Source organism: Podarcis raffonei, chromosome 7 (genome assembly GCF_027172205.1).
Source record: "Podarcis raffonei isolate rPodRaf1 chromosome 7, rPodRaf1.pri, whole genome shotgun sequence".
Classification (NCBI taxonomy): Eukaryota; Metazoa; Chordata; class Lepidosauria; order Squamata; family Lacertidae; genus Podarcis; species Podarcis raffonei.
The window spans coordinates 24,441,650-24,465,237 of record NC_070608.1 but is presented as its reverse complement, the minus strand read 5'-3'; the positions used below and the strand labels follow the sequence as shown (position 1 = coordinate 24,465,237).

Genomic DNA, 23,588 nt, shown 5'->3' with positions numbered 1-23,588 from the left:
ACACGCACAGAGCGCAGCCTTTATTGCTGGTCCCTTCATCCCGCATTTAACATTTAACAGTTAAAAGGACAAAGTTGCTTCCATAGGGACGCCCTTGCAGTGACCCTGTGCTCTCCCGATGCTTTTAAATTTTGACCAATTTTACAGCCAGTCGCCAGGCCATCCCAGCGGAAGCGCCTCCGGCCTAGATGCCCCGCCCACGCCCCTTTCTTTCCAAAAGGGGAGCCCCTTTAATTTCAGGGGCGGCGTGGAATGGACTTCCCTCTGCAGCGCAAAGGTGCGCCCGCCTCTCTTTTTGTCAATGGGCCGCGGTTCGAATCTTCCCACTCCGGCGTTCTCATTCATTCCTCCGCCCGGCCTCCCTCGGGCGCGCGCTCCTCGCCGGCCCAATCCGGGGTTCGGAGGCTCCGCCCCTCCCCGCTGGCGTGCGGGAGGCCCGATGACGTCATGGAACAGAGGTTTCCCCCTCCCTCCCTCCTCCTGGCGGTATCCAGGCGCTGCTGCAGCGCTGGGGGAATTCGCCGCTGAGCTGCCGCCGGGACCGGAGCCGCGCGTCTCTCTCTCTTTCTGTTGCGCTCCGCACCATGAAGATGATGAGCTCCCCCTGGGCCCGCTTCTACTCCAACAGCTGCTGCATGTGTTGCCATGTCCGCACCGGGACCATCATCCTCGGCATCTGGTACCTGGTAAGGAAGGGAGAGGCGAGCGGGGCGCAGGCACCCAAGGGCTCCGCGGTTAGGCTCCGGGTTTAGGGCCGCAGCGGCGTCCAGGCTACGGGAGGGGCCCCGACCCTGCGCAACTCGCACACCCGGGTAGCAGGTGGGTGGAGAAGCGCTTGCTTCCCGCTGAGAACCGGGCCCTGCGGAGCTGCTGCGGAGTTTGCTGGCTTGCCTGCCCTCAGGTTCCCCCAGCAGCAGCGAGGAAGACTGGGCTGTCCGCTTCTGGTACCCAACTTGCTCGCCCACCTGCGCGGTGGGAGGTGGGGTCGAGGCAGCCTGGTCCTCTCTGCTGCACATCTTCCCGGCGGGGGGGGGGCTGTGTGCTTTACAGGCACACGCACACACACACTCTCTCTGGCAGAGTAGCCCAGAGCCCAAATCTCTGCTGCAGCGCCGGGAGAAAGGGGGAAGCAACTGGGACCTGGAAAGAGCCTTGCAGGATTAGGCCCGCCTTGTCCGCCATCCTATTCTCACCACGGTCATCACCCCAGATGCGCACAAGCAGATGGCTACGTCTCTCTCCCCTATCGAGAATACAGTTGGCATTCAGAGGTGTCCTGCCTCTGACCCTGTGTAGCCAGCGTGGCTTCTCCAGGAGTATACAAAACCCTCCATTTTAATATAGAAATCCTTGCTTGCTCCAGTGCCCACTATACCTGCCACCCTGCCAGAGAAAGGACAGGGAGTAGGCAGAAGGATCCGTCTATCTTTTTCACCTCTGCCCTTCCGGGGGGGGGGGCACGGCAGAGATGGAGAACCTGTGGCCCTCTAAATATTGTTGGAGTCAGACTCCCATCAGCCCCAGATGGCCAGTGCTCAGGCACGATGGGAGTTGGCGTCCCTGCCAGGAGTGGACAGGTGAGCCAGTGGAGGGAGAAGTGACTTTTTATTCCAGCAATCACTTTCCTGTTTGCTATGTGGTGTCCACAGGGAGAGGGGGAGGCGTGAGTGCAAAAAGACAGTGACTGCTCCTCCCACGCCTTTGCACGCCCGGTCACAGCAGGTGGGATTAGATGAGCACCGGCTGCAAGCTGCCACTACCTTACATACCAGACTGACACCTCCCTCTCTACCTGCTTGCCCTCAGTCTCTTTGTAAGCCCAGTCTGAACTTCTGCTTTACTAGGAGAGCAGGCTGGTGGAACCTTCCAGAGAGAACATGCCTGCAAGGAGCAGCCAACCTCTTTACTTTTTTCTTGCACACAATCCTTGAGCAACCTAGCTGGGCTCTGTTCTCCTCGCTGTGCCACTGAAGAAGGAAGAGGAGGCAGGCAGGTGGTAGCTGTTGCCGCCACTTCCTCACCTGTGCTCTCCCAGCATGGCAGGCCCAGTCGTACCACTGTACCTCCCAGATGGAACATGTGGTTGAGAGGTAGTGGCGGCCATTTTCCGGGAGTCGCCACACATTTGCCTGCTTGCCCCAGAGAATTATGGGAGCTGTTGTACTCCTTATAGAGCTACAATTCCCAGGACCCTAAAGAAACTACTGTTCCCAGAATTCTTTGGGGGAAGTCATGTGCCTTAAATGTGTGGTGTGGATGTGACCAAAGTTAAAGGAGTCCTCTTCCTTCTTTTTTCCATCTTTGTTGCTTTTCATGGGGTGGGTGGTGTAACAACATAGTAGAACACTTTGCTGTCCAATAGGGGCCCAACACATTCAAGCCAGCACTCGTAATCTCAACGGGAGCATTAAGTTGATGAGAGAGAACAAATTTTGCACTTTGGAAATAATAATATTGAGCATAATTTATTAACCTATGAGGTACTGCATCTAGTTTAACAGCAAGGACTATGGTGGAGAAGTTGAACCTACCTTTTGTAGCACCTAGTTCCAAGTTTAAGCTGTGACGTAGTTGGTCAAGTCCCTTCCTATCCCCATTTTCTATCGGCCAAAAGGCAATTTTAATGACACACATTCCTCGTTTGCTTTGAAAATTGTTAGGATAAAGATTGTAAAACACTTTGTACAGTGAAGTGCTTCATAAATAATAAATTGTAGTAATTGACACTTGCAACTGATGGGAGGTGTAGTCCAGCAGTATTTGGAGGTGTCACAGGTTTCCCACACCTGCTATATTCATGACATTATTTCTGTGACTGCAAATTGTTTTAATATTGTGTTTTAATGTTGTAACCCACACTGGGACCTTAGGATGAAGAGTGGGTACACAATAATAAAAATAATAGCAATATACATGTCCATCTGGAAGCATGCCCTGGACGTCAGTGGGCCTCACTCCTTGGTAAATGTGTATTGGTTTTAGTCTGCCTTTTGGTTTTGTTGCCTGGTGCTTTCTTTTAAAGCTGCTGCAAACCACTTTGGATATTTTAATGGAAAAGTGGTGCATAAATATTTTCAGTGCATAAAAGAATAACACAGATACCCTTTGAATGAGTGTCTGAGTGTACATCAAAACCCTAAAATGTATTTTATATAATTAACTTTTTATTTCTATGCTTTGTATAGTGTATTGTTGTTTTATTGCTATGGCCGATGGCTGACACAAATAAAGATTCATTCATTCTGAGTGTACATTTGAGAACTTAGTTGTAGTTGTGTGCCTGGATCAGGAGTGGGGATCCTGTGGTCCCACAGATGATGTTGGACCACAACTTACCTCAACCCCAGCCAATGTGGCCCTTGGGAAGGAGTGATAGGGGCTGTATGCCAGCAGCATCTTGAAGCCACAGGTTCCCCACTTCTGGTCATCATGGTACTATATGTTGTATAAAAGTCCAAGGGGAAATAAGTGAATTTTTTCCCCCAGTTTTCAGCTCTTATCTTTCCATCATTTTAAAAATAGTATTCCTATATACCAGGCATGTTGAACCGCTCAACGACTTTGGTGAAGGCTCCCTCCCCAAAGCTCAATCCAATGGGTAGATCACTGCCAGTTTTTTATAGTGGGAGTAGATCACAGTCTCTTGGGAGTTGGACATGCCTGCTATATACCAAGATGTTCTAGACTGGGGAGGGGTGGGGAATTGGTGCGTAATAAGCAGTTATACTTGCTTTCTATTTCTCTTTTTTTTATATAATAAATTTTTATTAAATTTTCTTTTAGAAATTAATCAACACAATCATTTTCTCAAATTTCCAGTTTTTTGTACTTCCACCAGCTCCTCCACCAATCATCCATATTTTCTTATTCATTATGCATTTTCCATATCTTATATTGCCAGTTAATACTAACTTATCATCTCTATTTTTTTTAACAATACATCTTTAACAATCACAAAGCCTCTTTAAAACCGACTAACGTTGTCTGTACATCACATATATTTTTCAGATAATCCGTAAACTTTCCCCAGTCCTCAATGAATTTGTGATCCTTTTGATATCTAATTTTCCCAGTCATTTTGTCCAGTTCTGCGTAGTCCATAAGTTTTATTCTCCACTCTTCAAGTGTCGGTAGTTCCTCTTGTTTCCATTTTTGGGCCATTAATATTCTTGCCGCTGTTACTGCATATTGAAAGAGTTTATAGTCTGTTCTATTAATCTCTCTTCCTGTTATTCCTAACAAAAAGGCTTCTGGTTTCTTTACAAATGTATATTTAAACATCTTTTTCAACTCATTATATATCTTTTCCCAGAAACCCTTAACCTTCTTACATTCCCACCACATATGAAAGAATGATCCTTCTTTTTCTTTACATTTCCAACACTTATTACATGTCTTGTACATTTTTGCTAACTTAACCGGTGTAATGTACCATCTATATACCATTTTCATGATATTTTCCTTTATCGCCGAGCATGCAGTAAATTTCATATTTTCATTCCATACTTTTTCCCAATCAACCAGTTGTATATTATAACCAAAATCTCTGGCCCAATGTATCATAACCGATTTAACCTCCTCATCCTTCGTTTGCCATTCCAGTAAAATTCTATACATTTTAGACATTATCTTAGAATCATTATTTATTATCTCTGTTTGGAATTTCGATTCTTTTTCTATATATCCCCTCTCTTTAAAATCCTTTTTAAACATTTCATTTACCTGAAGATAGTGCAACCAATCAAACACATAGTCCTTTACTTGTTCGTATGGCTTCATTTTCCATTTCTCCCCCACTTTAGTTACCAAGTCTCCATAGGTAATCCAATTTCCTCTCATATTGATTTTCTTTACACTCATTACCTCTAATGGAGACAACCAGTGTGGGACTTTAGGTTCCAGTATATTTTTATACCTGTCCCATATTTCTAATATGGAGCTCCTAAAAATATGATTCTCAAAACCTTTATGACTTTTCTTCTTCTCCAACCATAAGTAGGCGTGCCATCCAAATCTGTTATCAAAACCTTCCAAATCTAATAACTTATTGTTTTCTAATTTTATCCAGTCCCTTAACCAGCAGAGACAAGACGCTTCATAGTATAGTTTCAAATCTGGCAGGGCCAGATTTGCTTTCTATTTCTCAGGTCTTGGCGCACAAAAATGGTGGCATGTACTTCATTATAATTCCCTCCCCCAACCAAACTTCCTTCCCTACACCACTATATTATTATTATTATCTTTATATTTTACCTTTCCTCCAAAGATCTCAAGTAGTATTCATGCTTTTCCTTCTCCCCATATAAGCCTCACAACAACCCTATGAGGTTGGGCTAAGCTGTGAGACATTGACTGGCCCAAAGTCACCCAGTGTGGTGTAGTGGTTAAGAGCGGTGGACCCGTAATCTGGTGAACCGGGTTCGATTCCCCGCTCCTCCACATGCAGTTTCTGGGTGACCTTGGGCTAGTCACACTTCTCTGAAGTCTCTCAGCCTCACTCACTTCACAGAGTGTTTGTTGTGGGGGAGGAAGGGAAAGGAGAATGTTAGCCGCTTTGAGACTCTTTCTGGTAGTGATAAAGCGGGATATGAAATCCAAACTCCTCCTCCTCTTCTTCTTCTTCTTCTTCTTCTTCTTCTTCTTCATGGCTGGGCAGGGATTCGAACCCTGCTTTCCCAGGTCCTAATCCGACACTCTAAATACTACAGCGTGCTGGCCATGTGGTTTGGAAAGTGCCAAGCAACAAGTCATATGGGCGGCAGGTTCCATCACCCTGCCTTATTTTTGGTAACTGCACAGTAGCTTATACTGCAAAATACTCAGAAGTTAGCCCTGTTGGCTTCAGGATCCTGAGTCTTCAATGCTACGCACGCTTACTTGGAGCAAGGAAGTAGAGGTCTGCCCTGTCTGTTGGCCATCTTCTCTCTGTCTCTCCACATTCATGCTCCCTTCCATTATCCTGGCTCTTTGCCTCCTGTGTTGGCTCTCTGCCCTTTCTCCCTGTAGTTCATGCTACTTTTGTGGAGGGATGCTGACTTCAGCAGCTAATGCTGCTTTTCAGAAGAGGAGTTTATTTCTGGAGAGCTAACACCCTAAAGCGATGTATTATTAGCAACGTAATTCTTTATAAGATACAGTAATTCCCTGCGGCTGCCACTGTTTGTAAGCCCACAGGCAGTTTCCTTGACAGACGGGCCACAAAGTATTTCGAAGTGCAGTACAAAATGGAGTATATGAACTGTAAAGAAAATGCAGAATTGAATCCGAGGTGCTTTTTAAAAATAAATAAATAAAGGAACTTCTTATTTTTTTTAATGTTTGAAATTTTGTGTTTTGAACACCACAGCATGTTTGCATTTGTCTTTAGCAGGCTGCTGTGAAGATGGATTAACCGCATGGCAATATAAATTAAGATGAAGGTTGTTTCCCCAAAACTATTTGAAAGAGAGGGATCTAGCCTGGATAGCTCAGTTGGTTAGAACGTGGTGCTGATACCGCCAAGGTTGCAGGTTTGATCCCATATGGGACAGCTGCATATTCCTGCCTTGCAGGGGCTTGAACTAGACTGCAGGGGTCAGTAAACTTTTCAGCAGGGGGCCGGTCCACTGTCCTTCATACCTTGTGGGGAACGGGACTATATTTTGGGGAGAAAATAATAATGAATGAATTCCCATGCCCCACAAATAACCCAGAGATGCATTTTAAATAAAAGCACACATTCTGGTCATGTAAAAACACACTGATTCCCGGACTGTCCGTGGGCCGGATTTAGAAGGCGATTGGGCTGGATCCGGCCCCTGGGCCTTAGTTTGCCTACCCATGGACTAGAGGATCTTCAAGGTCCCTTCCAACTCTACGATTGTCCACCCCTAATCCGTCCCAGACCAGTTGAGAAGCAGTCATAGCTCATTAGCAGAGCAAATGCTTCACGTACAGACTGTCCCAGGTACAAAGCCTGGTATTCTAATTTTTTTTTAAAGGAATAGTAAAAAGCAGTAGAAATACTGCCTCTCTAATCCTGCCTTTCGTTTGAGTAGCACCCCAAAGCCAACTTTCCGAAAGGCTGGGGAGGGAGAAGGAGGAGGAGTAAGGGACGTTTACCTGTTAATAATATAACGAGCATAGCTTAGTGCCACTTGTTCTGCATCTTAATGACATTTCCTCAGATGATCATTGCAAGGCAGATGCCTAATCTTCTTTCAAAGCCATCTAAGCCAGCAGCCATGCAATTAACGGAGGAGGGAAGGTCTGTGTGTGGGTATGACTTAGCTATGACCACACAATGGAACCTCCCATGTTCGGAGCCAGTACATCTGAAAATACCAGGTGGTGGGGGCACACAAAAGCAACACTGCTTGATTTGTGTTGGGTTAGGCATTTGGCAATGGGCGAGAGCAGCCTGGGAGGGACTCTTCACATTGTGTTGCTGGGTAGGGAGGGAATAATCCCCATTGGATTCAATGGGACATTATTGGCAGTAGAAATATATAGGATTGGAGATGATGATGATGATGATATATTATTATTATTTATACCCTGCCCATCTGGCTGGGTTTCCCTAGCCACTCTGGGAAGCTTCCAACAGAATATTAAAATACAATAATCTATTAAACATTAAAAGCTTCCCTAAACAGGGCTGCCTTCAGGTGTCTTCTAAAAGTCTGGTAGTTGTTGTTCTCTTTTTACATCTGGTGGGAGGGTGTTCCACAGGGCAGGCGCCACTACCGAGAAGGCCCTTTGCCTGGTTCCCTGTGACTTGGCTTCTCGCAGTGAGGGAACCGCCAGAAGGCCCTCGGTGCTGGACCTCAGATTCCAGGCAGAACGATGAGGATGGAGACGCTCCTTCAGGTATACTGGACCAAGGCCATTTAGGGCTTTAAAGGTCAGCACCAACAGTTTGAATTGTGCTCAGAAACGTACTGGGAGATATGCAGGGCAGAAGGGAAATCACTTTGGATATGCTCAGCAGCACTCCTCTTAACTTCGCATAATGAAAGGACCAAGTCAATAGTCTTGGGGTGCAATATGAAATATACATAGCACCTCATTAGGTCTGGAGAAGTCTGCTACATCCTGCTACGCTCCATTTGTTTATAAAATGTCTTACCCACTTTTCATTATAAATAGCAGGGAGCAATACCAGTAAAATCATTCAGTAAATAGCCAGTAAACCAGGCAAAAGCGCATACACAGTGAAATAGCTTTTTTAAAAAAAGTACAGCAGGGACACATCCTGGGTTAATAAAAGCCTGTGTGAATTGCACCAAAAGCTTATTCAGAGTGGATTCTTCAGTACAGTAGTGGCATCTGTATCCACCATAAGACTTTGGATGAATACAGACTTACTGCATTAACATTAAACCAGGTTTAATGTTTTAGCTTCTGCTTAAATCCTGAAAATGTCTACCAAGAAATACACTTTTTAAAAAAGAAAAAAAGCCTGAGGTTCATTTGAGAGCAATATGCCACATGGGAATTGGAAATTCAGCAACAACTTACTTAGTTCTGGAAGTCAGCGGGGAGGAAAAAATAGTTGGAACAGACCCAGTTTCTGTTAGGGTTTGGCATACCTTGTTGGCATTTAGAATAATCTACTTCCCAGAAGCCAGTGACGACATTTTTCTAGGATTCGCAGTTAAAACCGACTATTGTCTTTGCTGCCTTGTGTAGAAGATCAAGCAGGCGTTGGAGCCAGGACTGCTCAGGACTTTGCATTTCAGCAGTGACATCATTGAAGATTGCAGTTGGATTTACTCATTGGACTTTTTCCTTTTTTTTAAGCCTTAGGAAGCAACTGTAGATTTTGAAGATGAAATTGACTTTAAGACATTCCAACTAAATAATAGGAAATTATATATACGCAAGACTAAATTAACAATGACATTTTCGAAATCCTATAGAACCATTGGAGTCCCATTCACTTTAAAGTGAATGGGAAATTGATTTAGCATTTTCAATTAATATACGAAAGGTAAACAAAATCGTTGGCAGGCGCATGTGATAGTGTATAGAATATTTATAGGGTTGGGAGAGAGCCCTCCTTCCCCCTCCTGTCTGTCTCATTTTGTTAATGCATCTCTGTTGTAGTTGTAAAGACTTAACTTTATGTTGTAAAAGGTTTTCTGAAGCTTTTTCTAGAATGGCACAAGTTTGCAACCTTGCAAATGTAGATGGAATGTCTGGCTTGAGAGCAACTGGCCTCAAGACCCCTTTCTAAAAAGCTTTTACAAATATTTATGAATGAACATTAGAGATGTAAAATAGGGTGGTGATGGTCACATTTGTATGAAATAGGGAGATTAGGGTTAGAGTTATACTGCACTTTTAGCATGATTCATGTCAAGAATATCTTTTAGTCTGGAATGAATCTCTTGTGAATATTTATTCAAGACAGAAAATAGAACTATTTTGAAAGCAAACGTGTCTTAGTAAAAAAACAACAGTTTGATTAAAAGCATAGACAAACACACAGAACTTCCATGTATAAACATCCTAAAACTAATTCAAGGAGACTAGTCTGTACTCTTGGAAGGGTTATTAAAAAAATTAACTTGAAAATGGCCTTTCAATTAATCATTTTTATGAGAGCAGCCTAACTAAAGCTGATCAAGGTTGTTCAAGATATAGGTAACAGAATAGAGATCTTGGAATCCCATTTATTAGACTGGTGTTTCGATTGTGTATGTGCAGTGGGAATATGTTTGCAGAATCTCAGAAGGCAGCACAGAAAATTTTGAGCACTGTTTCTGTAGCAGTACACAGCAGTTGTTGAGAAATGTTTGTTTTAGCAGTTAGAATCTGCAAAAGTGGGAGTGGTGGCAGGGAAGGAATAAATTGGAGGGCTAAGGATGGATCATCATGGGTACTGAATACCAAGCCACATTGTTCAAGTATTTCAGAGTTGTCTGATGAGACTCTTGTCACTAAAGAAAGACACCCCAGTAGATCTTTTAACATATCTATTTAGTTCTAAGCCAAATTAGGCCAGGAGGCTGCCTTATATCAAATCAGACCATTGGTTCATTCAGGTCAGTGTTGTCCATTGTTTGATGGACGTCTTCCAAGTCCAGCCTGCAGATGCCAGGATTGAACCTTGACCCTTCTATACGTAAGGCATGTGTTTATCACTGAGTAATGGCCCAACCATTCTGCTACAAAGTTATGCTCAAAATATGGATAGCTGTGAAATTGAGAATGGTGTCCTATATAGATTTTCCTGGATAGGAGAAGAGACTGCTAATGCAGTGAATTTAAAAGAATGCTGTGGAGTAAACAGATGGGATAGTTAGTCTGCCTGGCTATGGTCACTCAGCTAGAAAAGCTTATTTTATTTTATGAATCACATTTAGGTCCCACCATTGTTCTGCAGAGTTCATAGTGGTGCAAGTTTCCTAGGCAGTCTCCCATCCGGACGCTGTACAGCCCCAGGCCTGCTTAGCTTAAATGAGGTTACTGCATCACGTGCCTTTAGGCTAGGTTTGCCAGTATCCTCCCTGGGCTTCAAGTGGATGCCATAGTTCACCCTCACTCTGGAATTCTTGTGCCCTTCTCGGTCCTGCCTTTCTGTCTTTGTCACCAACGTGCATTGATTACTATCGCTGCCTGGCCAGTAACAGTACCTGCAGTTTGTGTCCTGGCAATTATATAGCAACAAATGCTATTGTCTTTCCGAGAGAAATCGGATAGTGTCTGCTTTGTCTTCTGTCTGCATGTACAGCACGCAGAACAACTGTTCCAGGCAAAATTTTCCATTAAGTGAATTTCTAGAGGTGGTTTTATTCCACAAAAGAACCTAGCCTTTTAAAGATCGTGGGTACAGGGTTCAGTGCTTCTCTGACTGGGGTGAATGTTGCGCCATGAAGGCACATTCTGAAATGTTAATGCACAGGCATTTTTTTTAATGGATTGCTTTCTCTGGACCTTGCGGTTCTCCAGCTTTGGCCAACATCCAAATGTTGTATTGCTACTCCCAGACCATTTGTAAACTTCGCAGACTGTGTCAGACCGTTGGTCCAGCTAACTCAGTAGTCTCTACAGTGGCTCCTCAGGGTTTCAGATGGGGGTGGGCCTCTCTCAGCCCCACCTGGAGATGCCAGAGATTGAAGCAGATGCTTTACCACTGGGCTATGGCCCTTCCCTATACTTGCCGGGGCTGGTGAGGGGTGTAGTCCGAAACTTCTGCAGGACACTAGGGCAAAGGCTGTCCTGGAGCCAAATGGGCAGCCAGCAGCCCACGAGCCACATGGAGCTCTTGGCTTAATTTCACAAGGGTGGGAGTCTCTGTCAAGGAGAGCCAGTGTTGGACTGGGACCTGGGAGACCGTTCCCATTCAGCCATGAAACTCACTGGGTGACCTTGGGCCAGTCCCTGCCTCTCCGAGCCTAACTAACTTTGTTGTGGGGATGAAAAGTGGACGGAGACAGCCAAGCATGACATCCTGAGCTCCTTGAAATAAAAGGGATAGAAATACAAAAAATAGATAAAACAATAGAAGGATGCTTGGGCTTAGGGATGAGGGAAGATGGAGCCATGGGAGGGGAAAGGAGGCTTTCTACATACAACCAGACTTCTAGTAAAAAGCAGTCTGCCCTTTTCCTTGCCATCCACTGGGTTCCCCCAGTAGTGCGTTGGCAGGAAATTTCGTTTAGCTCCCTGCCTCTATCCCACCTGTGCCTTTCCCCCTTTTCCCCACATCCCTTTCCCCCATGTGACTACATTGGTACCTCGGGTTAAGTACTTAATTCGTTCCAGAGGTCCATTCTTAACCTGAAGCACCACTTTAGCTAATGGGGCTTCCTGCTGCCACCACGCCGCCAGAGCACGATTTCTGTTCTAATCCTGAAGCAAAGTTCTTAACCCGAGGTAATATTTCTGGGTTAGCAGAGTCTGTAACCTGAAGCGTATGTAACCCAAGGTACCACTGTACTGTGCTCCAACAGAGCACTGAAGATCGTACTTTTAAATCTCTGTCGTGCCTGTAAGCACACATGATTCTCATATCCCTTTTTCTGTTCACTGTCTTGGACTTTCTGACAGCTGAGGGTCCCGTGCTCCCTTCCCACTGCTTGCTTCTTAAACTTCCTTTTTTTAAAGTTTCATGGATGGCATAAGCTTATCTATATCTAACTGGTCACAATTCCTGGAATGCCCATGGGAAAGACACTGCACATTCCAGTGTGACTCTGGTTGGGATGCTGCAGAATAGCTGCTGCAAGTTGTTGCTTTCTTTTGTTTTTTGTTCTTTCCAAAGCAAGGAACAAAATACTCCATGGCCACCTTTTAAAATTAAGCAAGCTGCTACCTCCCAACAACGTTGGGGAATTTTTCCCTGCTCCTGATCTTCAAGGGCATCTTCGTCTTCCCATGAATGCCCCCAAAAAGCTGGCCTGCAAGGTTTTGCCCTGCTCTCCTGGAGATGCTTCAGCAGCTCTTTGAGGGCCCCACACCTAGCGTAGAAGCAACCTGTGCCAAAAGGAGCTGTCCAGCAATTCAGCTTGAGCTCATTCTTCTCTTGCAACCATGGAGGGTGCTCCTGCTCATGTTTAATTTGAAAGGGAAAACAATAAGGTCCCTGTGACTGGGGTGGGGTGGGGAGGAAATCAATCACTTAGATGTTGTATGGGTGTGCAGAACAAGCTGCAAAGTTTTGCATTTCACGGCACCTTGACTCCTTTTGTTTTGGTGCATGGGGACAGGGGGCAGTTCATAGCGATTCAAGGTTGAACGCAAGACTAAACATGAAGTTCTTGATAGTGTGTGTTTCTACTTGTTTGAGACTTAGCTTGTGCCAGATCAGGCTAGTATCCTTCCCCTGTCTGCTTTTAAAAACATCTCTGTGCTACTGATTTTTCCCTCCCAATCAGGCCACTCTTCCAACGTTTTGTGAAGTACCCCTTCTCTCCTCCCTGCTTTTCTTAAGCAAATTGGTGCCAAGTCTACTACCAAAGGCTTCATTTCCAATAGGAAGTTGCAGGTAGTATTATAAATTGCTCCTCCTATCCTCTTTCTATATTGAACACTGTTAAATTTGGGAGATTCTGCTCTTTGTAGTTCAGACATGATGTGAAGGCAGGAAGGAACAAGTAGTTCCAGTGGCTGGTGCTTCCTGTTCTTTTGCCTTCTTCTTGTGTCCAAGATACGGTTTTCTCACCTTCCTCTCCCAAGATGATGCACAAGCTATCTCTAAATTGGGGCAGCTGAAACTACTGGAGATAGAATACTGGTTTATTTCAGATGTGAAGGGGAAAAAAGAATAGGCAAATGTTTGTTATTCCTCTGCATCTGAAATAGAAAATTATATTTCCAGATCCCTCTCTAGGTTTGTATAATGCCCGAGGTTGCATTTGGAAAGGCTTAACATTGATGCACTGATCAATGATGCATTGATGAATTGAAATGGCAAAATACACTAATAGCAATGTGAGTTGTGAATGGTGCACATACCTGACGTATGGAGATGGTGGTCCACTGCTTTCCCCATCATCATATATTGAGATATATTGCAGGGAATCCTGACAATTTCTAAACATGTGTACACCATTTTCAAATGGTAGCACCACAGTTGCATTTTGTTTTACAATTTGGGTAATTTTGTGTCTGAATTCGCAAATTAATGTGTCAACCATCCTTTCTCAATGCTGGAACATGGTTCTGTTTATAACCAGTTGTCTTTGTTTTGCATATCAGGGGACTCTTTGTGATTATGTTAACTATAATTAAATATTTACTTTGGCATTTGTGTTGAATAACAGCCTACCCTGCCAAGTAAGGTTTGCAGTCCAAAAGGATAAGATGTGAAATGTTTGCATAGGCTCCATAATGAACCTGAAGGTACAACCATAGCTGGGGTTTTTATTTTAACCTGGAAGTAAGTTCCATGGGAAGCAATGAGGCTGGTATCCATGTAAATGTGTGTAGGTGGGGATACTTGCAAAAGGACAACAATGTGATTTATCCAACAGCAGTCCTGTCCTGCCACTCATGTCAATCAATGTGGAGGTACTCGGAATACAATATACATTTCAGAAGGAAGGAAAAGCCATATCCTCCAGAAATTGTCTAACTGTCTTTTAAAGTGAGCCAAGTGTCATGGTTCATCTACGGAATGCATGAAGCAATAAAAAGAAAAGAATCTTATTTGATCATGTGCAGTCCTTCCTGCACCACTGAACACAACTAGCTGCAACATCCACAGAAGGACTTCCAGGTCAGAGGACATTATAGCCAGACACCTTCTACTTTGGAAACTGACAGCTGGGAATTTCATCATCAGTAATTGTTAGAACGGTTGTAGTGAACTGAAAGACAATTAATAATTATTATACAGTGGTACCTCAGGTTAAGAACTTAATTCGTTTTGGAGGTCCGTTCTTAACCTGAAACTGTTCTTAACCTGAGATACCACTTTAGCTAATGGGGCCTCCCACTGCTGCCACCATGCGATTTCTGTTCTCATCCTGAAGCAAAGTTCTTAACCCGAGGTACTATTTCTGGGTTAGCGGAGTCTGTAACCTGAAGCATCTGCAGCCCAAGGTACCACTGTATTAAGATGTCTGGGCTTTGTTATAAGAGCTGGAATGCAAGTTTCGTCAGGGTTGGGATCACAGTTGGCACACAGTTGGTGTGCATGATATTTTTATGAGCTTAGTAGGAAGATGTGTTTGACTAAAAATGATACGTATAGTGGATTTCTTCCATAACCGCATCGTTGTGATGTTCAAGGCCACTTTACTTGCTCATAGCAGCAGCTGCTGGGGAACCCATAAAAGTAATGTCCACAGGCCCATAAATTACACAGGCATTCCCTCGCCTTAGCTTTACACACACATAGAAAGTAAGTCACGTTCCCATAGGAAACATTATCGGAGCTGGGTGTCTGATTCGCAACAAGAACAAGTCGCCTACTTTCAGGCTAGCTCAAGTCCGGGTTTTTCCTGTACAAACGTTCTTGACACATTTTTAATACAGTCTGAGGTAAGCATCTACATCTTCACATGTAGGCTATCAATCAAAGCATATACTGTAATTTCTACTTTACCTGTCCCTTCTCAGATTTAAGGCATTTGTAGGCAAATGGATATATGGCTACAGCATGCAATTCCAGTGCATTATTACGTCAATCCCTTTTTAAAACTAGAATCATAAAGTGCATCTCTGAGAGACATGAAGTTTCAAATACAGTCTTAGACTAACAGCATTGAAGAGAATGCTGGAATTTTGTCTTTGCCTTGGGGTGGTAGAGCTCTTGCTAATGATCAGCTGGAATTTAAATCTTTCTTTTTAAGGGTTAAATGGCTCACACCGCAGCTGTTTCTCACATAATTCTTTCCCAGTGTTATAGAAGACAGAATTTCTGCTGAGTGATGAAGTAAGCTGAACAATTTTTTACAACTGTAGCATCTTTTTCTTCCTGTCTTTAACCAGTTAGTAAAGCAGAACTCTGTTGTCTTTGTCCATGGAGTTTTCTTGGCAGGGATACTGGAGTGGCTTGCCAGTTCCTGCTCCAGGTGGATCACGTTTGGTCAAAACTCTCCACTATAATCTGTCCATCTTGCGTGGTCCTGCACGGCATAGCTCATAGCTTCTCTGAGTTATTCAAGTCCCTTCGCCACGGCAAGGCAGTGATCCACGGGAGGCAGTTGAAGACAGGAGTGCCTGGCGTGCTCTGGTCCATGGGGTCACGACGAGTCGGACACGACTAAACAACTAAACAACAACAACAAAAGCAGAACTCTGGCTTGGGCTTATTTCCTGCCCACAGTAGAATATGGCTTGGCATGGGTCTCTCCATTTTAAAAATATGGTACAAATTCACCTTTTAAAAAAGAAAAAGGGATTTTAAAAGAAGGATACACAGGGCAAAGTCTAGGAGGTGGATCAGTGGGTGTCGCTTGTCCAGAAAAAAATCAGAATTTACAACAAAAAACCTTAGTGCTTGGTAAAGGATGTAGGTTCCATTGTCACCTCTGTTCACAATTATCAGTAATGGATTGTGAGAAAAAGCTGCCGATATGATGCAGCCTTCACCCAATTTTCATCAAGTCAAGATTGCTGCTGCCATTTCTCCTGATGAAGAATCAATATGTCTGCTTGACTCTAGTGATTTGTGGCTAGAGGTCCTGGCTAAAGGTCACAGCTGATCTTCTTTTGATAGCCAGCCTAGGATTAGCATGTTAAAGCTTTGTAAACTTGTTGAAGAGATGGACGTCAGAGGAAAAGCAGTTAACTGTCTTAGGGAATACTGGGCATGCAGCGTTGATACGAAATGGTGACCAAGGAGTATAACTACCTTAGCAGCTGTCTCTCATCTTCAAACTTTGATTCACCTTTTTATGTATAAACACATGAGACATTTAAACCAGAGTCTCTTCTTATCTTTATAAAAGTCCAAGTAATTTATTCCAGGTCCCAACTTATTGTAGGGCAACGGTCTGGCCTTCAACTTTCTACTCTTACATTTTTACTCTCGGGTAGCCATTTAAACGTTAGAACTGAATGTTTATTGCTTGTCAGCTAAAGGACCATTTAAAGGCTCCACGGTGGTGGTGATGATGATGATACAGTGGTGCCTCGCAAGACGAAATTAATTCGTTCCGCAAGTTTTTTCTTCTTGCGAGTTTTTCGTCTTGCGAAGCACGGTTTCCCATAGGAATGCATTGAAAATCAATCAATGCGTTCCTATGGAGACCGTCCGGGGACAGAGGGGAAGCGCCGCGCGTCTTCCCCTCTGTCCCCGGACCTGTTTTAAAGCAAGGGAAGGGGCAGCGGGGAGAATCGCTTCTCCCCGTTGCCGCTCCTTGGTTCAAAAGGGGTCCAGGGACAGAGGGGAAGGCGTGCACGCCTTCCCCTCTGTCCCCTCTTTTGAAGCAAGGGGCGGAGGGGAGAAGATCGCTTCTCCCCGTTGCCACCCCTTGGTTCAAAAGGGGTCCGGGGACAGAGGGGAAGGCGTGCGCACCTTCCCCTCTGTCCCCGGAGATTGCGGGGCTGGCAACGGGGAGAAGCGATCTTCTCCCCGCCGCCCCTTGCTTCAAAAGAGGTCCGGGGACAGCGGGGAAGACGCGCTGCGCTTCCCCGCTATCCCCGGAGCTTGCGGGGCAAGCTTCGTTTTGCGAAGCAAGCCCATAGGGAAATGCGTCTTGCGAAAATGAAAAATTCCTTCGTCTAGCGAGTTTTTCGTCTTCCGAGGCGTTCGTCTTGCGGGGTACCACTGTAATGGCAAAGGCTGGGGTGTTTGGAAGGCTTCAGCCCCGAAGAAGAAGAAGAAGAAGAAGAAGAAGAAGAAGAAGAGGAGGAGTTTGGATTTGATATCCCGCTTTATCACTACCCTAAGGAGTCTCAAAGCAGCTAACAATCTCCTTTTCCCTTCCTCCCCCACAACAAACACTCTGTGAGGTGAGTGAGGCTGAGAGACTTCAGAAAAGTGTGACTAGCCCAAGGTCACCCAGCAAGTGCATGTGGAGGAGCGGGGAAGCGAACCCGGTTCACCAGATTACGAGTCTGTCACTCTTAACCACTACACCACACTGGCTCCTAATGCTACATTGCCTCCAGGGGAACAGCCTCCCCCACTTTGTGTTCCATGAATAGGAAGGTTCCATGAGTAGGGTGGGAGCGGACCGCCTCAGGTGTCATCTCTGAGGGGGTTGACATTTGGCGTGCCACCCACCCGCGACTCCCGCCTACCCTGAGCCATCGGGGGGAAGGGGGAGCTGCGCCACTTTGGCAGTGGCGTTCCTTCCTTCCCCCTTTGTTATGACAGCCCTGTGGTCCCAGGCTGCTGGAGGAGGCATGTAGGCAGGCAGGGAGAGGATGGGAAGGAGGCAGACAAGCAAATGGAGGAGAGAAGCAGAAGCTCCCTCAACTCAGGACCCAAACCCTGTAACCCCCCAAAAAGCTCAACAACTTTGACCAACCCCCCCCAAAAAAAAAAGCTCAATAACTTCCATAGACAATGGGTAGATCACAGCCAGTGTTTTTATATTGTGAGTAGATCGCAGTCTCTTGGGAGTCCAACTAGATTTCAGTGTAGGCAGGAGTGACAAGAAATTTTCTGCTCCGGGTACCACCTGACCTTGCTACACCACTGGGTGGTGGTGCTGAATTCTGCCGTGAATTTCATCAGGTCTGTTGCAAAGGATGACTTGTTGAGTGAATGCAAATTGTTACAACTGATCCTGCTTTGTGTGTTAAAAGCAGCTTAATGCACGTGCAAGCGCTCCGTCCTGTGCCCTTCATGCTTCCCTACAGATATTATGGGCAGTTTCTGTTTACAACTAAAACATTCATAAACCACGATTTGCAGTGCCTGGCACAGGGCACAGCCTTTGAGATGTGCGTCTATTTTTATTTCTGGCTCCTACTGAATGAGTTTCTTAAGCGTCTTTAAAGCACACGGGATAAGGACTTTACATTGTAATTACAAAGGACATTATGGTTTTGAAAAGTCACATGCACCAGCTCTGCAGACTGTTTTGAAGCCAGATGAGAACCTGTCAGTTTTCGCTTTAGGGATTAGCAACCTTGGGGCAACTGTGTGCCGTCTGCCATACATGCTGGCTGCTTCCTTTTGTATAATTAATGGATGCGAAGATAGGCTTCACTGTTAACTGAGAAGTATCTCATCAATGTACTGCTGGCAGAATTTTTTTTCCAGGGGATTACATAAGCACTGAATATCATTAACTAAATCCTACTTTGTTTAATTAAGCTCCCAGCCAGGATGGTGAACTTAAATTTTAGCAGTGTAAATCTCAGATTCCTGCTGCTGCTCATCTCAAACTAGCTTCCATGTTCACAACCTATTCAATGTGACACGGAGGCATTCTAACAAAAAGTTTACCAAATCCATAGTTATTGAACATTAAGCCACATTGTTCTGGCCTTTCAGGGCTCTCTGATGAGACTCCTGTCACTCGAGTGAGAGATGCCAATAGGAACTGTATTTTTGGCACGCATATGTGGTTCTAATCTGCAGTCACATCTAGGAAATCTCCCTAGCTCTTTGTATTCCACATAGGAAGCTGCCTTATACCAGGTCAGGCCATTGGTGCAGTCTCTCTCTCTCTCTCTCTCTCTCTCTCTCTCTCTCTCTCTCTCTCTCTAATTTTAAGGATTTTTTGCTTACATTTTTACATTCGTATCAAGACAACAAAACATTTATCTTTTGGGGGTTCCAAACCCCTGGACTTCCCCTCACCTCCTCCCCTGTTTCCCATCATTGCCTACTATCTTTTCTGCCTCTTTATATCATTATCTAATTTTTTCACCTCCCTTTTTTCAAAATTTACCCTAATTATATCACTCATGCTATTCTAAGCCTGCTAATGTCCATTCTTTTTTAAATCTTTTGTCTTTTTGGTGTCTGATCTTCCCTGATTTTCGCCATTTTGGCATAGTCCATCAATTTCGCTATCCATTCTTCTTTTGATGGGGTTCTTTCTTCCTTCTATCCCTGGGCACATAACATTCTTACTGTTGTTGTCGCATACACGAATAGGACCTTTTTCTCTTTTGGGATTTCTTCTCCCATTATACCTAATAGAAAAGCCTCTGGGTTTTGTTTTTGTTTTTTTACTAAAAGTCACTTTAAACATTTTCTTTAATTCATTATATATCATTCCCAATATGCTTCTGCTGATTTACAGGTCCACCTCCTGACAGCAGTCTCTTCCAGCTGTACCTAGAGATGCCAGCAATTGAAACTGGGACATTTTGCAATGCAAGGCAATTGCTCTACCATTGCACTACGGCCTTTTTCCATTCCAAAATAATGCTTACCTGTGGGATCCTAGTGAGTTCATGTGCCTGGCTGGTATATCCATCTCCTAATCCCTTCTATAGGAAGCTATGTTTCACTTGTTCTTTAGGCTGTAAGAATTGGGAAAGTGTGTCCAAATAAGCAATGTTTTTATCTCTCTATGTATAGAGAGTTGTTTTTCTGAACTGGGACAGCATACTATCACACCTTCAGTGCTTACCCCACCCCACCCCACCAAGATGAGGTTTTTTAACGCACTTACTGATTTATTTATTTTAATGCATTAAAAACCCCAGATCCTGTAGAATTTAGAAATCTGTACTGAGCAGGTTGCTTAGCAGAGATATTTGTTGTGGCTGGTGTGTACAGCTACAAAATCCCTGTCTTGTCTTGTCTTGCTGGTAATGGAATCTTGTTCTCTGGCAAAATACACTTCCAGCCCTTGGGGCACAGTCTTGAAACCAAAGCTACGCTCAAGAACAGAGAAACTGGCCATCCCTGATTTAAGCAAATGGAAGTTGCAGAGTGCCCTCACCTCTTTACAGAAATACTCCTGTTCATAATGCCAGCCAGTCGGCCCCACCATCTTCCATGATACTTCATTACATCCCCACTCCCCAAGTTTTCTGATTCAGTTTTCTGATAATCAAAACATTCTGTGGCTTCTGAGCATGCACATTCTGCATTGGGCAGGTTTCAGTGTTGATTTTTTGCTCTGCAGTTTTTTTAAGCGAACTTTCTCAAGCCTCAGAGTTCGTCTCTCAGTGGTCCTGTTGGTTCTCGCCACCTGAGTTCCCTGTTACAAGCGATGTGTGTGACTTTGCATACATGTCCGTAGCTGGATGCAGTTGGAGGGACATAGTTTGGAGTTGACAGAGCTGCTCAAGACACCTGACCAAGCTGGGTTCTGTTTGTTACCATTTACGTATTTGTAAAAATGTATATATCCAGCCCCTCATATCCAAGGGTGGGTGAAACAGTGCTGCTTTTGCTGTGTGATTCATCACCCGAACTAGACACAGCACATCTGAAATAACAGATCTTGTATATCTCATTCTTTGGTGAGTCTTCTGAGACGGTTATTAGTTATAGATTTGTAACTTAAGCATTTTGCAGCAGGCAAATGGAATTGCTAAACTACATGCTCAGTGATTTGCTCAAGCTTTATCCTTTATGTAACCACAGTATAAGTCACCTTATTTTGCCTAGCATGCAGGCAGTACACTCAGCCTCCTTTGGGTCAGCCAGCCTCCTTTAATCCATTATGTGCTAATACCGTCTGCCTGCTTGTTTGCCTGTGTGCTTGTCTCCGCTATTTCTGCCCTTCTGTGATTTATCTTTTCTTTACTGATTTCTTAAATCCTTTGGGACTGTGAATATTGCTTTTCCTGTTGGCACTTCCTCTTTATAATCACTAGTGCTGATTTAGGCTATGATGTTCCACTATGGATGTTGGCCAGAGACTGCCATTTTGAGTCTTAGCACCATCCAGAAACCTACATATTCTTCTAGATGAAATGCTGAAAGAATCCCCTGCAGCATTTAGGCTGTTTGAGTACCAATACTCCATTGCATATTTTCTTTTCGCAACATGAAGAGGTAAACCAGCCTTCCTTGTTCCAGGTTTGTTTGTTTTTTCATGTGTAGGATTCAGATGTCCAAAGAACCACACTGCAAACTATTTCCAAGTAAGCTGCATCATGTGATAGAGAAAGGAACTTGCTTGCATTTCCATTTGCTTTCAAGTAAGCATTCCTGCTTGCCTTTCCAAATGCTTTCCTGTTAGCAGAACTACTTGCAAGTACTAGCCGGCCATTTCAAAGATAAGCTTCTTGAGAACAATTTGTAGGGAAGTTACCGTATTTTTTGCTCTATAAGACTCACTTTTTCCCTCCTAAAAAGTAAGGGGAAATGTGTGCGCGTCTTATGGAGCGAATGCAGGCTGCGCAGCTATCGCAGAAGCCAGAACAGCAAGAGGGATTGCTGCTTTCACTGCACAGCGATCCCTCTTGCTGTTCTGGCTTCTGATATTCAGAATATTTTTTTTCTTGTTTTCCTTCTCCAAAAACTAGGTGTGTCTTGTGGTCTGGTGCATCTTATAGAGCGAAAAATACGGTAAATACTTAGCACTGTAATAAGTAGTCCACCTGTACTTGGCAGCATTCTTCAGGATGTGGTACAGATGATGCTAGTAATCTGTATGGTCCATGTATGGCTACCATTGCTTTGGGTTCCAGTGACACTAGCCAGTTGTAGAGAGGGCATCTTTTTGTCCTCTTTCCATGAGTTCACCGGAGTATGTGCACACAAATGCCTCAACATGCCACATGCCACAAAACTCAATATAGCACCTATTTAACCTGTTCTGTTGGATTCGTTAGTTCTAGCTCAGTTGGTAAAGCATGAAACTCTGAATCTCCGGGTCATGGGTTTGAGCCCTACGTTGAGCAAAGGATTCCTGAATTGCAGGGGGTTGGACTAGATGACCCTCGTGGTCCCTTCATGTACGATTCTATGAGGATGTATCTATAAAGAAGAGGTAGTATCCGATGAAATTGTCATGCTGGCGCAATGAAAATTCCCCACCCTCTCCTCTCCCTCTGTGCCTCCAAGATCTACTCAGGAAGCTCGGGGGGACGGACCCAGAACAGATTTGAAGGATACATGATGGGGAGGGGGCAGTTCTGATGCATAAGGAGAAGCCCTCGTGCAAATAGGGTGACCTTTTTGGATATGCCCCAATGCTTTGTTCTGTGCAGTAGCTTAATAATGATCCCTTTTTGTGTGTGAAACAATTTGAATGGTGTGACTTCTTTATAATAAGGGCTGAGCATTCTGCCATCCCCCTGGTCATGACACCAGTCTTTTCCACAGAGCAGTTAGTAATGGGACCTGAGCTCAAATCACAGCATGGTGTCCTGCCCTATTTACCTGGGATTCAGACTCTGGTTAATCTCTTTCTTCATTGTTCCTGTGAGGTGCTTCTTGACACAAAACACCTCAAGGTGAGCCCTTTCAGAATAAGAATCATTCATGTTTCCATTGTTTTCCTACAAAAATCAGTTTATTATCTAGGCTTGTGATGCATAGAATGCTACTCAGAGGTCGGTGGATAAATCAGCAGTAAATATGGTAATCACAAATCCAAGCTTATCTCCTGCAAATAGCAGAAACATGGCATTGAATATTCTGTCATGTGGAGGGAAATGATTATAGCGTCTGCTTCTTGTTCTCCACATTTCTCTGTAGTGTCTGAAACAGAACTTTTTTTATTGTTCCTTTTCCTCCATTGTTGCATGTCTTGTAAAGGTGTGTGAAACAGTGTGGGAACCGCTTGTGCATCCTGTCTTTCCTAAATTATGTGATGTCCTGAAGTCGCTTTTAGGTTCAAATGGCATGTTAATGTCAGTAAAGGCTGAACCCATAAATGAGAAGCTGAAACCCATAAATATTTCTGCCCAGTGAGGTACTTTGTGGTTCTTCGTGCTTAAAGCAGAATTGAGGTAGCTCAAACTTTCAAACTAGGTGTAACAATAGGCCCATTTGCTTAAATGTCTATCTGCCACAAAACTATTTTACATGGGGATGGCATAGATAAATCTTTGGAATAGTGGATGGTGTGCAGGTGAGAGGGGTAATGAACTCTTCCCTGCCTGCAAAACTTATCTCCCTTCCCCATCCCTGCATTTTTCTGGAACATAGAGTACCAGTACTAGAAATTAACTCAGCTGAGCAAGAAAAGCAGTTATGAGCAGGGTCTAGGTCACCTCACTGTTAACAGATTAAGGTCTGATGCTGGGATGACCTTGAGCCAATAACCACAGCAAGGCAG

The 23,588-nt window shown here is 44.3% G+C and overlaps 1 protein-coding gene across 2 annotated transcripts in view; it reads left to right on the top strand.

Moving 5' to 3' along the window:
* Positions 1-471: 471 nt before the first annotated feature.
* LAPTM4B (lysosomal protein transmembrane 4 beta) overlaps positions 472-23,588 on the top strand; it is a 51,424-nt gene continuing 28,307 nt past the window's right edge. The window contains exon 1 of one of the 2 annotated variants that reach the window (XM_053395580.1): positions 472-686. In XM_053395580.1, the coding sequence (XP_053251555.1) occupies positions 585-686 (102 nt within the window). In that variant the 5' untranslated portion in view covers positions 472-584. Of the gene's footprint in view, positions 687-22,626; positions 22,762-23,588 lie in introns of those variants that run through there. The other variant, XM_053395579.1, reaches the window with a different exon arrangement.